Below are 15,236 nucleotides of genomic sequence, written 5' to 3' on the forward strand. Positions count from 1 at the left end.
AGTTAATTTACTATTGAAGAAAGAAAATTTAAAAAAAATTTAGTGTAGCTTAAGTGTAGGATGTTTGTGAAGTCTATAGTAATATAAAGCAGTATCTTAGGCCTTCACTTTCACTCACAACTCACTTACTGACTCACCCAGAGCAACTTCCAGTCCTGCAAGCTCCATTCATGGTAAGTGCCCTATACATTTTTAATCTTTTACATCTTATTTTTACTGTACCATTTTTATGTTTAGATATGTTTAGCTACACAAATATGTATCATTGGGTTACAACTGCCTACAGTATTCAGTACAGTAACATGTACAGGTTTGTAGCCTAGGAGCACCAGGCTATATACCATATAGCTTAGGTGTGTAGTAGGCTGTACCATAAAAGTTTGTGTAAGGGCACTGTGATGTTTGCACAACCACAACATTGCCTAATGATGCATTTCTCAGAACATCATGACTGTAATTATGCAGCAGTAGGTTACCAATGGATCTAGCCAAAATTATGATATACTCATGATGAGCGTATGACCGACCTCTCAAAAATCTATCCACTTAAATAGTGAAGTGTATTTTCTGTGATCGTGTTAATATAGGGAGGCAATATAGTTTTCCTTTTTCTGTATTTCTCATGGTGTTAGACTGATAATCTATAATCTGCATTCTTTGTATCCGTCTTTAAAAATCAAAGCAAAGAATTTAAAAGCAAAAGAATTTTAGAGGTGGAAGGAAGCCAAGAGATTATGCCATTTAAATACTTTCTGACCAAATAGCACAGAGTTTGAGAAATAGTAGGTGCTCAATAATGGTTTTGTTTTTTTATATATGACATATATCTGTATATTCTTAAGATGTTATTTAAAATTTATATTTATCAAAGTAAAGTCTATATGTAAACAATCAAATATTACTAAAATATCTTTATTATCAAAAGCAGCTCTTTTTTAAAAACATTTTTTTGGCCAGGCATGGTGACTCATGCCTGTAATCCCAGCACTTTGGGAGGTTGAAGCAGGCAGATTGCTTAAGTCCAGGACCTGCTGGGCAACATGGCAAAACCCTGTCTCTACAAAAAATAAAAAAAAAGAGCTACTTGGGAGGCTGAGGTGGGAGGATGGCTTGAGCTTGGGAGGTGGAGGTTGCAGTGACCTGTGATCATGCCACTGCCCTCCAGCCTGGGTAACAGAGTGAAACCCTGGCTCACTTTCCCAACTCTTATCCCCTAAGACAGCCACTTTTACCATTTTAGCATGTATTGTTTGATAATTACCTTTATATTCCCAGATAATAAGTTTATACTATTGTTTCTTAGTTTACTAACTTTAGAGAGTATTTACTGATTTCCCATTATGGCCACTGAGAATTTCTTTCTTACTCTATTTTCTTAATAGAATTATGATTTTCTTTTAAACTAGTACTCAATATTTACCCTATTATGACTAAAAATATTGCTCACTGCTGAGTCAAGTAATATACAGTGATTATCTGCCCTCATGTAGATTTTTTGTTTTCTTGGAGTTAATTGTTTCCTTTTCTTTTGTTTGCTTAATTTTCTATGCATATCCTGCATTTGTTCCTAATGCATCAACAGAGCTGTTAAATGTCTGGCAATAATTGTTTCCAACTCTCAGACAGATCAAATAATTCATCAGTTCCATTATTTTCTTTCTAGAGACCTCCCTCCACAGCATTCTGTCCTCTTGCTCACATCTGGCCAGGTTGCTCTCTAGCCCAGATGTCTAGCTAGGACTTTCCTTAGCCATTCTGATATGGGGATTATTTTTAAAAGAGAATTTGCTAATGTGAATATGACTAGAATGAAGAAGTATTAATATTTTAAAAAGAATCCTAAATTATTAATATGTACTGCTCCTATGTCCTGGATTCACTAGCCTATGAGATCACATAAAATAAGGTCACATTTGCTTTTGATGCCCAAATTATTATAGCTCAAGCTTTCACAGTTTGAATGTAAGATCTCAGCACCAAGAAGTTTGTAAAGTACCTGCTGAGTTTTTCTGGAGGTCCCTAATAGGAATGTATTCACACGTGCTCACCAACTAGTCCATCCACTGGTTAACATGAAGCTTTTGCCATATTTTTCCTCTTCTGCTTCTGTCTCCTGGCCAATGTGTATTGCACTGGGTGCTCACTGAAGGTGCTGATAGTATCCCTTAGAAAATGGGCTTTGGATTTGGCAATGGTGTTTTCTCCTGGTGTTTTCAATTTCTTGGAAGGTACTAAGGAGGTACTAGGCTTGATGGGATGTAATAAGAACAGCCCTTCCCCCAACTGCACATGATTTTCCCTCTTCCTTTCCTCCATTGCTCAATGTCCAGAGCCCACAAAGTCTCTTTCAGTTTCTGCCCTGTGAAGTCTCCTGCTTACGTACCTTCTCATCACTCTCCATCCAAACCAAAAACAATTGACAGTCACAACCAATTGCTAACCATCTATGTCTGCAGGGGTGACACAAAAGCTAAACAACTCAGAGACACAGCTCAACCACATAATTGATTACCAAGCCAAAATTCTTAATATTTATAGTCTGGTGATTTTCTCAAGCCAGAGAAACAGTCAGCATTAATATGAGATAAAGTGTCCATTCTGGAGATAAACCACTACTTGCAACTTTCAAATGATGGGCCTCTTTTTGCTAGACATGATTTTTTTAAACCTTAGAGTCTAAACTCAAGTACCATATTGCAAATTTTTAAATATGTCCATATACTTTTAACCCCAAAGATTTTTCACTTGGGAAAATGTGGAAATCTTCTATAGATATCTGTCAGTAATAGGATGGAATTGAAATACAAAATATTTTAGACTTTTCACTAAGGCCTTTTCCCTAGAAATTCTCGAACTTGCTGAGTTAGCATTTTTAAAGAATACTTAAAGGGTGGATGTGCCACCAACAGAGATATTGGTGAGGAGACTACATCAGAGGAAAGACTTTTTCTTGTGTACTTTAAAGTACCACCATGCTGGTGTTTTCATTAAATGAGAGAATCAAAAGCCATATTATTCCAGGAAGAAATCTCAGGGCGTGGTACCCAAGACGCTTCATCATCTTCCCCTGACTCCCTGTCCAATGCAATTTCCCAACTATGCATTTTCCACCCTTTCAATGTTCCAGTTTTCTCCATGTAGTGGATGAAGACAGTTGCATTCACAATTTACCCAACTAGTGAAAGGTAGAGCCAGGATGTTAACCAAGATCAATTTGACTTTGAAACTTGTGCCCCTTTCCTGCTTACTACATTGCCATGTGTCATTTTGGGTGTATATAGGGATGTCGCTAAGGAAGAGGAGCTGATCTGGGGGAATACCCAGCCATATAGATGATCTGGGATTTCTCTGGCATATATAATAGTTTCTTAGTATTATATACTCTGTGTGGAGGGAGACCCTGGAGAGAATCCCCTGTCTGAGCAAACCTATTCCCAAACCTCACTGTCTCTCTCCTTTCATCTAATATCTTTCTTCCATTCCTTTTTTGGAGAGAGGCCAAAAAAGGAGAGAGAATGGGTTGCTGATGCAGCATTCTGCTCCCCATAAGCCATCCAAGTGGCAGACTGGGCTTACCTTTCCTATGACATCTGTTAACAGCTTGAGGGACAGAGGATCATGAACCAAAGCATCTGTGTAAAAGGAACCAAGGTATTTCTTCGGGTTCATTGGGTTGTCCTGGGCACACAGATCTGGGCGCATGCTGAATCCGTGGGAGATTCTTCCCACTGTGAAGGGAAAGGCACCGCCTGCAAGTAAAACCCATTACTGAGGGGCTGGTGTTGATTGTAAAGGATTCCTTTAGTCTTGATGTTATATGCAAGAAGTTACTGTAGGCCAACTGATTAACAGTAATTACAAAGGACCTATTGTGTTCTGAATGCTGGGAGATGATGGAAGAAATGACATTAACTCATCTAGAAATTCAGATTTGAGAAACTCATCTTAAAGAGAGAAGACAGGCCAGGCACAATGGCTCACACCTATAATCCTAGCACTTTGGGAGGCCAAAGATGGCAGATCACGAGGTCTGGAGATCGAGACCATCCTGGCTAACACGGTGAAACCCCACCTCTACTAAAAATATAAAAAAATTAGTTGGGCGTGGTGGCACATGCCTGTAGCCATGGCTACTCGGGAGGCTGAGACAGGAGAATCGCTTGAACCTGGGAGGCGGAGGTTGCAGTGAGCCGAGATCGCACCACTGCACTCCAGCCTGCGTGACAGGGTGAGACTCTGTCTCAAAAAAAAAAAAAAAAAAAAAGAGTGAAGGCAAGTGTGTAAAGATATGTAATCAAAGTTTTCAAATATAGTGTGATTATAAAAGCAAAATATTGAGACAGCCTATCAGTCAGGGGCTATCTAAGTCATGATGGCATATCCATGAAATATAAGGCCATACATGACACCATAAAAAATGATGAAGCTCTGTATTTGTTGACATGGAAAGATGTCTTCTCTATGCTATTGAGGAGGAAAGGCATGTTAGTGAGTAACATGTATAGTTTGATTGTGTGTGTGTGTGTGTGTGTGTGTGTGTGTGTTGAAGGGTCACAAATTTAACTACCTACAGGGACCAGGCAGACAATGTAAAAGAATGAAATAGGCCTATTTATAAACAATGAAGAATAGTAGGGACTACTGTAGACTGGAGAGCTCATGATCTAACTAAAGGGATTTGAATAAAAGAAACAGAAAAAAAAAAATGACAAAACTAAACTTGCTTACAAAAGTAGAATTTGGATCCTAAACCATCATGTGACTAGAATGATGGCTGGAAGGATGTTAGGAACTGAATCGTATTCCTTCAAAACTCATATGCTGAAGCCCTAACACCAAATGTGACTGTGCTTGGAGAAAGGACCTTTAAGGAGGTAATTAAGGTTACATGAGGTCATAAGGTGGGGCCTTAATCCAACAGGACTGGTGTACTGATGTCCTTGTAAGAAAAGGAGAAGAAACCAAAAGCCATGTGAGGAAGGAGGCCATGTGCAAGCTAGGACGAGAGCCCTCACTAGAAACCAACCCTGCCAGCACCTTGATCTTGGACTTCTAGCCTCCAGGACTGTGAGAAAATACATTTCTGTTTTCTTACAGTCACCCAATCTGTGGCATTTTGTTATGACAGCCTGAGCTGACTAAAAAAGATAGGGTCTTACCGCCATGTGCGAAACACACTTTCAGTTTAGGAAACTTTTCAAATACTCCACCCATGATCATGGAGCAAATGGCTATGGTGGTCTCTGCTGGCATTCCTGAAAGAGGAAATAGTCACAAGGTTCAGGGATGATCACCCCACCAAGAAGAAGTTCAGTGATGTTAGTGGCTGGGGAATTGTCAGTGCAAAGAAACTTGAGGCCCTTGTACCCTGGCATAGTTTGGCTGTATTATAGGACATTACTTTGGCAAGGAGAACCACGTGAAACTTCCTACTTGCCACTTGAAGGGAGAGTCATCTAATGGCTAGAGAGGTCGAGGAGCCAGAGGACTTGGCATTTGCCCTAATTCCCCCGACTTCAGTTTGGGATGCAGTGGGACAGGTGGAGTGTGCCAAGTCTGAGCTGGACCCTAGCTCCTCCAGTTTTCTGCCTCCTGGCCTCTGGCAAGTTATCTAATGGTTCTGAGCCCAGATTTCATCTGTAAGATGACGTCTGTGTTGCCCATTTTGCAAGACTGTTGTGGACCCTTGCAAATAATGATGTCGACCAAGTTCCTGAACAGAACTTCATAATGGAGGTGCTCAACAAAAATATTAGTTGCCTTTCTCTCAATTTCCTCGTCTGTAAAATGGTGAGTTCCTGCCAGTGAGTTGTTTTGAGGATTGGCAGACAGCACCTGGCATTTAGTAAGGGCTCACTAAATATTAACTATCGTTATGGTCATTCCTGTGAAATCTTTGCTGCCTCTTGTAGCTGAGGTTGAAAATAACTGGATTAAAATGAATTATTTCAAGTGCTTTGTGCTCCCAGGAGAAGCAGCTGGTCCGTGTCTAATGCCTTCACCCCTGAGGAGCCAGTCCAAGCTACATTGCCATTGACTGCTTTTCAGACCATGACTCAGAAATCTGACCGCTCCACAGCTGTGCCCTGCACCTTCTGGGGAAGGCTGACTCTGTAGGCTGCAGAGCTAGGCTTCACAGGATGCTCATTCTGCCCGGGGCTGGTCACTGCTTCACAGGCAGAGATGCCCCTGGCACCCAGCTGCCTGGGAATGCTGGAAGCATGATGGATTTGTACCCATCTGGAAGCATTTTGTGGGCAGAACTTCCTGAAGGCAGAGAGATGGATGGCATCACTTTCTTCTAGTTCTGTGACTCTACTTTCCCGTAATTACTTGAACCATAACGCCACAATCCATTCTCCATATAGCAGTCAGAGTTACATTCATAGTGTGAATTGGATCATGATGCTTCTCTGCTGGGAATACTCTAATCCACTAATGACCACCTTTGCATCCAGGATAAAATTGCAAAATTAGCCTGTTTTTTGTGATATATATATATACTTGTTTATAATCTCTTTCCTCTAACTAGAATATAAGCTCCATGAAGGCAGAGGTTTTGTTCATGTCTATATCCTCAGTGCCTCGGACAGGGCCTGGCATGATAGAAGGAATCAATGTATTTGTGTTGCATAAATGGATGATGAAATGACTCTATATGCAGATGCTCTCCTGTTGCAATATAAATAAGTTTATGGGCTGGGTGCGGTGGTTCACTCCTGTAATCCCAGCACTTGGGAGGCCAAGGTGGGCAGATCACTTGAGGTCAGGAGTTTGAGAACAGCCTGGCCAACATGGTGAAACCCCATCTCTACTAAAAATACAAAAATTAGCTGTGCGTGGTGGCGTGCACTTGTAATCCCAGCTACTTGGGAGGCTGAGGCAGGAGAATCACTTGAACCCGGGAGGCAGAGTTTGCAGTGAGGTGAGATCACACCACTGCGCTCCAGCCTGGGCAACAGAGTGAGACTCAATCTCTAAATAAATAAATAAATAAATAAATAAGCTTGTGGGACTTATCAAAGTTTTGTGAATAGGGTGACATTTTTCTTTGAAGCTTGATGGCACTGGGCATCTTGGGTTATCTCATCCTATTAATTATTGCCCAAGAATTTGGTGGGGGATGAGTAGGAAGCCTCCTTACTAAATACTTTGGTTTCCAACAGCAATCACAGGAATATATAAAACATCAGCAGAAAGAGGCCTTTGGAGGAATCCGGACCAGCATTCTCATCTGGATGAGGGACTGCGGCCCATGGAGGTAAAGTGATTTACTACAGGCAATACGGTGAAATAGAGACTAAGTTGGAACTAAAATCCCAGTTTTTGACTTCCAATATATTGTCCCATTTAATTCTTCATGGTGATTGCCATTTTGATTACTTAATAATTACTAATTGTACTAGTTGGGCTGAGGAGAGAAAGAACAATGGTCCCCTTAAAGAAAATCCAGGCCGGGTGCAGTGGCTCACACCTGTAATCCCAGCACTTTGGGAGGCTGAGGTGGGTGGATCACTTGAGGCCAAGAATTTGAGACCAGCCTGGCCAACATGGTGAAACCCTGTTTCTACTGAAAATACAAAGATTAGCTGGACGTGGCGTTGTACCCCTGTAATCCCAGCTATTTGGGAGGCTGAGGCAGGAGAATTGTTTGAACCTGGGAGGCGGAGTTTGCAGTGAGCTGAGATTGCACCACTGTACTCCAGTCTGGGCGACAGAGTGAGACCTTGTCTCAAAAAAAAAAAAAAAAAAAAGGAAAAAAAATCCAGCACTTTTCATTTGGGGACCAAGTTTTCATTGGGTTTGTAGATGAGCTGTATTTTTCACCTATAGCTCCAGAATTTTACATCTGTTCTCTATCTCTTCTTATCACAACTGATAATGAGAGATTGGATAGAGCAAATGGAGTTTTCTCCTCTACCCTTTCGTGGAACTATGGATAGTGCAGGATGCAAAGGGCAGAAGAGAGGAGCAGATAACAGGAAAATTGCAAGCCTGGGTCATCTTTTATATAAGATTTCAGATCTTTGGGTGGTGGAAGTTTACCTTCTACCTTTAATTCTAGGGTTCTCATTTGTATGAGCTGATGCTATTATCATCATCCAAAAAATTTACTAGACGGGTATGGTTACATTTTTTTTTAATTTTATTATTATTATACTTTAAGTTTTAGGGTACATGTGCACAATGCGCAGGTTTGTTACATATGTATACATGTGCCATGTTGGTGTACTGCACCCATTAACTCGTCGTCATTTAGCATTAGGTATATCTCCTAATGCTATCCCTCCCCCCTCCCCCCGGTTACATTTTTTGAAGCCTCTTTGGGAGTCTGTGTAGCAAGACTGGCTTTAGAGTCAGATATATCTGTGTAAATTACATTTTCATGTATTAACTGTGTGACTTGGACAACTTACCTAAAAATTCCAAGCCTCAGTTTCTCCATCTGTAAAATGATCATTATAATGTCAAGCTCATAGATTAAATATATGATTTATTTATGATGGTATTGGATATGTTTAAAATTAAATGAGGTTATATATATATATATAGTACTAATCCAAGTAGGAGCTCAGTAAGTGATAGCTGCTATTACTCATAATCCTGTTAATTATTCATACTTTCCCTATTTGACATAATAGGTTTCCATAGATGATTGGAAAAACCCAAGAGTTGGTCCTCTGTTCCAGACCCCACACAGACACAAACCTACGAGCCAAGGGAGCCAGTATTTGGCCATCCGTCCATCCATCTGCATGTCCCAGGGATGCACGAACAGGGAACACTTCAGCCTTTCAGCTGCCTTCAAAGAAGCAATGAGAGAGAGAGAGAGAGAGGGTTACTTTGATGAGTGAGCAAATACCAGGTACTGTTTTGGGGAAATTGCTTTTCTTTGAGTCTATATTGGTCTGCATAATTAAACTAAAATGCTTTTGAAGTTGTTTTATGATCTATATAGAAGAGAGATTGACAAACTTCTCCTGCTTGGAAAATAAAAGGGACACTTAGAATTAACAAAGGGGGTTGGTAGATTTACCATTGAGGTTGATGAACTTAGTATATCATCTGGTAAAACAAGCATCAGGAAATATCCATCATTCAAATGTTTTGGCTGACAGCAAAATGCTCAAGGACTAATCCCACACCTGAAATGTAGGGGAAAATTTCCCCTACCTTTGGCTCCTTCTGGCTCCTACTTGGTCTACTCTTTTGGAAGGACTGCTGAGATTGTATCCTTGGAGTCAGGGCGAGAGTGCCCCCTCCTTTTCCCCACTTGGAAACAAGAGTTTGTGGAAAGTGAGGAATTGATGTGCTGGAGCGAGAGGCTCAGTGCTGGGCTGGGGCTGGCTGGCCTGACCCAAGCCACCTGGCTACTCAGAGCCCAGCACTGGGTGGAATCCCTGGGGTCTACAGGCGTTCACCCAGCCCCAGAAGCCCAGATGAGTCTCTGAACAGTCGGCTGTGAGTGAGATGACCTCAGAAATGGAAGAGGTCAATGCCTTAGCCAGACAGGCACTGATATGAATGTCATGGGCATGCTCCAGGGCCTTCTGAGAAATGGAAATACCATCTGGTTGGAATGACCTTTATTCAGCAAAAAGTTTAATTAAAGGAAGTCTCCTCAACAGGCATTGAATATTAGTGCTCATCAAGATTCAAAAGAGATTTCCCTTAGAATAATTCCTCACCACATATATTGAGGTTCTGGAGTGATTCATCCTACCCTCATACATAAATGTTTGTGCTAACCAGGCTGATGCAATGTGACTTGTGTACATAAGCATTTTTAAAATGGAAAACCAATTCTGGGACAACAAGGGATTCTGGAAGTGTCAGGAAAAGGGTAAATTGAAGAAAGGACTTTTAATTCAACAGGTCCTGGGGAGCAGAAGAGATATAAGCCTTTTAAAGAGAGAGAAGCTAATTGGTTTCTGATAATAGATGCCGGTTGGAAAGAAAATATTGACTTCTTGGGATGGTTTGGGTTTGGCAAAGGCGCATGGTCATGGTATCTCAGTGGGATTTGACTCCTCATTTAGATACAAGTTTATTCTATGTGCCTCTGGTATTTCTTTTCTTTTTAGAAATTTTCCTTTTTATTTTTTATTAACTCTTATGTTCAGGGTACATGTGCAGGTTTGTTATATAGGTAAATTGCATGTCACAGGGGCTTGGCATACAGATTATTTTATCACCCAGGTAATAACCATTGTACCCAATAGGTAGATTTTTGATCCTCACCCTCCTCCCACCCTCATTTCTGTTCAATTCAAGTTAACATATTGTTGATCCCCTTCTATATATAGGGTTTGTAGAGCATAGAAAAAGAAGTTATACTCTCACAATTATAACTAAGATTGACTGAGAACTTATTATGTGCCCAAGCTGTTATAAGAATTTTATAAGTATTAACTAGTTTAATTTTTTGTGAGATGCACACTTTTACTACCCTCATTTTATGGAGAAGAAAACTAAGGCAGATAGACGCTAACTTACTCAGGCCTTGTGGCTGATAGATGGTGGAGCTGGGCAGTTGGCACTACCATTCTGTCTGCTTTATACCAGTAACGAAGTTGTTTTTGCAACTGAAAACTGACCTGAGCATGTATGATTGGGTTTATTCACTAAAAAGGGAGGTCTAGGAGATAAAGGGGACAGTTAGACCTTGGAGTACCAGGATCACCTTGAAATGACAAAGCTAACCTGGCTCATGATAATTCATTTCAGCACATTATTGACGCAAACTAGAGAGCAGAGAGGCAGCCAAACCTTGCTAACCAAACAAATATGCTGCCACCCCCAGGACATCGTGAGTCACGTGGGGACAGGATGTGCTCCTGAATCCCCTCAGAGACTGGATGTCCTCAAAACAGCCCAGTTAGAATGATTGATGGGTCGAGCTAGTCGCACAAATGAAATATCCATGTGGACCTCAACCGGCTGCTGTTGCTTCCTAAGCCCCTTAGTAATTCATAAACCCAAATCCAATGAATGCTAAAATGACTTGCAGCTGAAATCTCGATCACACTGTGCTGAAACAACTTGGATGCATAAGTAAATAAATCCTCTTTCAAAGCTCATTAAAGTTTCTAGAAAACATTCACTGCATCAGCTAAACCACTGCAGCCAGTAAGCTTCAGGGAGTTCAGTATATTGAGGAACATTAAATCTTTCAAGTCATTAGAAGGCAATTTAACAGGCAATCTCCTGACTGGTGGGCAGTCGCCATAGATAAAAACATGGAAAATTTTTTGCCTGTAGTTAGACCTCAGTAAATACTAAATGAGTAAATGATCAGTAGTCACAGTGCCTGGTGAGTCCACAAACATCTATTTAAGTCATTATTAAAGATTTTGCATTTATAATGAAAATAATAGAAAGCAATACTATTATAATTCTAGGAGGGAAATAAAAAATTAAAAAATGCAATTGAGTAAAGAATTATGCATCATGAATCCTGGTACTGAGATGAGAAGGTTTGGTTATAGAAAGAGTTGAAAGTGGAGGAGGAAGAAGAAGACTGATGGAGATGACTGTGGAACTGTGGACACTTGAAGTTGGATATTTCAGAAATGAGTGGCACTGAATTTTTGAACATACATTTTATCATGAAATATTTTAAGTATAGAAAGTGTAAACAATAACACAATGAGCATCCATATACCCACCACCTAGTTTCATCAAATGTTAACATTTTCATGGTATTATTTTTTATTAGGTATTTTGAAGTACATTTTCAAAATACATGACTTAAAAAATATCTTAATTACAGATTGGTTAAATAAATCAAAACATAGCCATATATTGGAATATTCTGCAGTTATTTAAAAATCATGCATTAAAAGAACTTTCACTTATGTTGGAAATTTTTAATTAGCATACAAAATCACATGTGTAACAGAATTTCAGGTTCATTAAAATATAGATATATGTATATCAAAAAAGTATGTATGGTAACAGTGGCTACTTATCTTTGGGAGGCTGGATTATGGGTAATGTTTGTTATCATCTTTATACTTTTCTGTATTTTCCACAATTTCTTCCAAATTATTTCATAATTTTGAAAAATGTTTAGTATTTTTTTTCCAAAGCAGATTTTTTTTTTTTTTTTGAGATGGAGTCTTGCTCTCTTACCCAGACTAGAGTGCAGTGGTACAATCTTGGCTCACTGCAACCTCTGTCTCCTGGGTTGAAGATATTCTCATGCCTCAGCCTCCCAAGTAGCTGGGATTACAGGGGCATGGCACTATGCCCGGCTATTTTTTTTGTATTTTTAGTAGAGATGGGGTTTTGCTATGTTGGTCAGGCTGGCCTCGAACTCCTGGCCTCAAGTGATCCACCCACGTGGGCCTCCCGAAGTGCTGGGATTACAGGTGTGAGCTGCTGCGCCCGGCTGAAATATATATATATATATATATATATATATATATATATATTTGTATGTCATTAACACGATTCTTTTGCACAGTGGCTGTAAAGAGGGTATTTTGTCTTCCAAGGGAAAGATTAAAAGGAGGGCAAGGGGGATGGAAGGAAAAGAGATTTCACTGTGTTAACTCAGCACTGGCCTAGGAACCCTTCCACCAGTTCCTCTTTGGAATGGCCCACTCCTTTGCGGGGGCTATTTCCACACCTTCTACCTACATCAAACAAGTCGTGGACACTGCTCTCCCCTCCCAGTGGGGTGACGCTTCACCTCCTCCCTGCCAGCATCCAGCGGTGCCCCCGGCCCAGGCACTGGGCAGCTGGTGTTGGCTGAGCAGCCCTGCTACTCACAGCATAGACAGGAAAGAGCTCCTGCGCGTTCAGGTCCCACTCGTTGACGTGGGTGCCAATTTGGACCCCGGGAAAGCCCAGCTCTTTCACGCAGCGCTCCATCTCCTTGACCGCCAGCTCAGGGGCCTGCATGGGCAACGTCCCCAGACCGACAAACCTGCTGGGGTATCTCGCAACGGTGGTGGCAAGGTCGTTGTTTAAAAGCTGGCACAGGTTTAAAGTGTCCTCAGGTTTGGCCTGGTGGAGACAGGAAAGGGAAAACTGCATTGTTGAAAACCTACTTCTTTTAGACATTCACTCTGAACAGTGCCTCCTCGTGGCTATAATATTTGTCATTTTCAGTGGCTTTACCACATCAGAAAACAGAGGCACAGATTGGGAAAGGCGCTGGCCACAGAAGACCGAGAAGCCAATCTTTGTAAAGCAAAGAAAACTGCAGGTATATTGCTGATTCTTTGGAAAAATTGAGGCCAGAATCAGAAGGGAAGGACACAATTACTGGGCCTGGTATCCCAGCACTAGAGATGGAATGAGCATGGGCCACTGCCAACTGCAGAAAGATCTTAATGCCCCCCTACCTCCCAGGAGGTCGGGCCTGGCCAAGGGTCCCAGGCCACCATCAAGACACCTCCTTGTCATGCCCCATTGAGGGCGGCCAGGCTGGCTCACTGACTTGTCCTGCCCCTGCCTGTCCTCCTCTCTGTCCTTCTTGTTGGCCGTGACATTCAGGGCTGTCCTTGGCAAAATGCTGAGGCAGATGAAGTTTGCTGTTGGTTTCGCTAATGCTCCCTTCTTCACTGTTTACTTTCCTCTGTCACCCCACTGCCCACTGCCAGGAATCTGATCCTCTCCTGCAGCCTCAGTTGTCTAATCAGAGTGGTAGCCAATCTGATAAATTCAGGCATTTTGAGGTCTCAGGGCACTTTTAAGTAGTGAATGCAATCTCAGGAACAGGCAAAGACTGAGTCACTCACTAATACTGGATTTATGAACACAGATCACGGAAGTATGTGTGAACAGGTGATATTTCCACTGTTCCTTAAATACGAGAGTCAGTATCTGCTTGGATGAGCAGGGACTTAGCACATTCCCGGCTACATACAAAAATTTTCCTCCATAGGCCAGAAATCATGCCTGAAACTTTTAGTGCTTGAGATTTATTCACTTGGGAAAGGGCATCCCACCTCAGGATTCCCCTTCTGAATTGTGTTTTTCCCTTGGAGAGATGATATATTAGGTCATGATTATTATTCCTACCTCAAAATCATTCTCGTCTCAGAAGATATTAGCTTGTCAGTTCCCCGGCAAGGCATTGCAGGAATGAGTCACCAGACAGGTAAGTTCTGGTGGAGATTAAGGCTGGTCTAGTACCACTGTACAGTGAAACTATAATGCAAGTCACATAGCAACATGTGACTACTGGCTACCATACTGGAGCAAAGACATGGCTAAGAAGACAGGCCTGAGAGGGGGCCCTGCTGATCTCTAAAGGGGAGGACAGTTGTTGGGGTGGCTAGTGGTACTGGTGTCCAGACTTGAGGCATCTGTTCACTTTTTGGGAGCTCAACACGAACCTTCAACACCAAGGAGATGGCTTGAGGTTTCACACTCACCCAGTAGCTAAACATGACAGGAACTGTGGAAAGGGCTTGCACTGTTACTCCTAGACATGGACACAAAGAAGGGCAAAGCTGGTGAGAAGAATAGGCTGGGCACTCCTTCCTTTCCCAAGGCCAAGTGGCAGCAAGCCTCCACCCTAAACTCCTCCTGCTCTCCCTCCCTGTGTCCCTCTCTCTGTCCCCTCCCTAGACACCCCCTCAGCCCCCAGCCCCAGATTGTAGGGAGGTAAGTAAAGGTTGGACACAAATGAGATCATTCAAGGAAAACTAACTGACCCCATTTCTGAAGAGTTATTTCTACCCTCCTTCCTGTGAAATTTTATTTAAGCAAGAATTTTTCAGGCTTTGCATCTTAGGTTATGCACAACAGAGCATGTCTCTCAGCCACCTTCCCTGCCCCTTTAATTCAGCTCCTAAGTGATCCTAGAAGGAGTCCCATGGTCTGAAATATCCAAATGGGACCCTGAGTTTGACTCCAGCATCCAGGATGCCAAGAATCTTTTGTCTTCAAGAGGGCCTACTTCCTAGGGTTGTTGTAGGGATTAAATGAGTTAATACATGTTAGGTTCTTAGAATAGTGCCTGGCACAAAGTAAATACTCAGGGTTCATCATGACTGTTCTCTCAAGGACAGCCAGGGAATGAAACACACAACAAAAACCAAAGATGGCACACACACTTCGTTTACCGTGCAGCCATAAGTAGTGGTTTCTGACACCAGTCATTCAAGTCTCATGCTCACTAGTTTTCTCCTTGAAAAGTCAGGTCCTTGCTGCATCTTCACATTTACTACAAAACCTTGCTCTTTGCTGTAGGTCAGGGAAGCATGTTCTTTCTCCAG

The 15,236-nt window shown here is 41.7% G+C and overlaps 1 protein-coding gene and 1 long non-coding RNA gene across 3 annotated transcripts in view; one reads left to right on the plus strand and one right to left on the minus strand.

The window, feature by feature from the left end:
* The window catches only part of ACMSD (aminocarboxymuconate semialdehyde decarboxylase), a 64,134-nt gene that overhangs the window by 26,256 nt on the left and 22,642 nt on the right, over positions 1-15,236 (minus strand). Inside the window, exons 4-8 of one of the 2 annotated variants that reach the window (XM_003267592.4) lie at positions 14,391-14,440; positions 12,778-13,014; positions 8,710-8,803; positions 5,160-5,255; positions 3,577-3,749 (exon numbers count right to left, since the gene is read on the minus strand). In XM_003267592.4, coding sequence (XP_003267640.1) covers positions 3,577-3,749; positions 5,160-5,255; positions 8,710-8,803; positions 12,778-13,014; positions 14,391-14,440 — 650 coding nt within the window. The remainder of the gene's footprint in view (positions 1-3,576; positions 3,750-5,159; positions 5,256-8,709; positions 8,804-12,777; positions 13,015-14,390; positions 14,441-15,236) is intronic. The other variant, XM_030800983.1, reaches the window with a different exon arrangement.
* Positions 43-8,937, plus strand: LOC105738909. Its single transcript, XR_004027255.1, has 4 exons — positions 43-173; positions 7,167-7,261; positions 8,066-8,122; positions 8,643-8,937. It is a non-coding gene; the product is annotated as an uncharacterized LOC105738909 (long non-coding RNA).

This window comes from Nomascus leucogenys, chromosome 20, assembly GCF_006542625.1.
Source record: "Nomascus leucogenys isolate Asia chromosome 20, Asia_NLE_v1, whole genome shotgun sequence".
NCBI lineage: Eukaryota > Metazoa > Chordata > Mammalia > Primates > Hylobatidae > Nomascus > Nomascus leucogenys.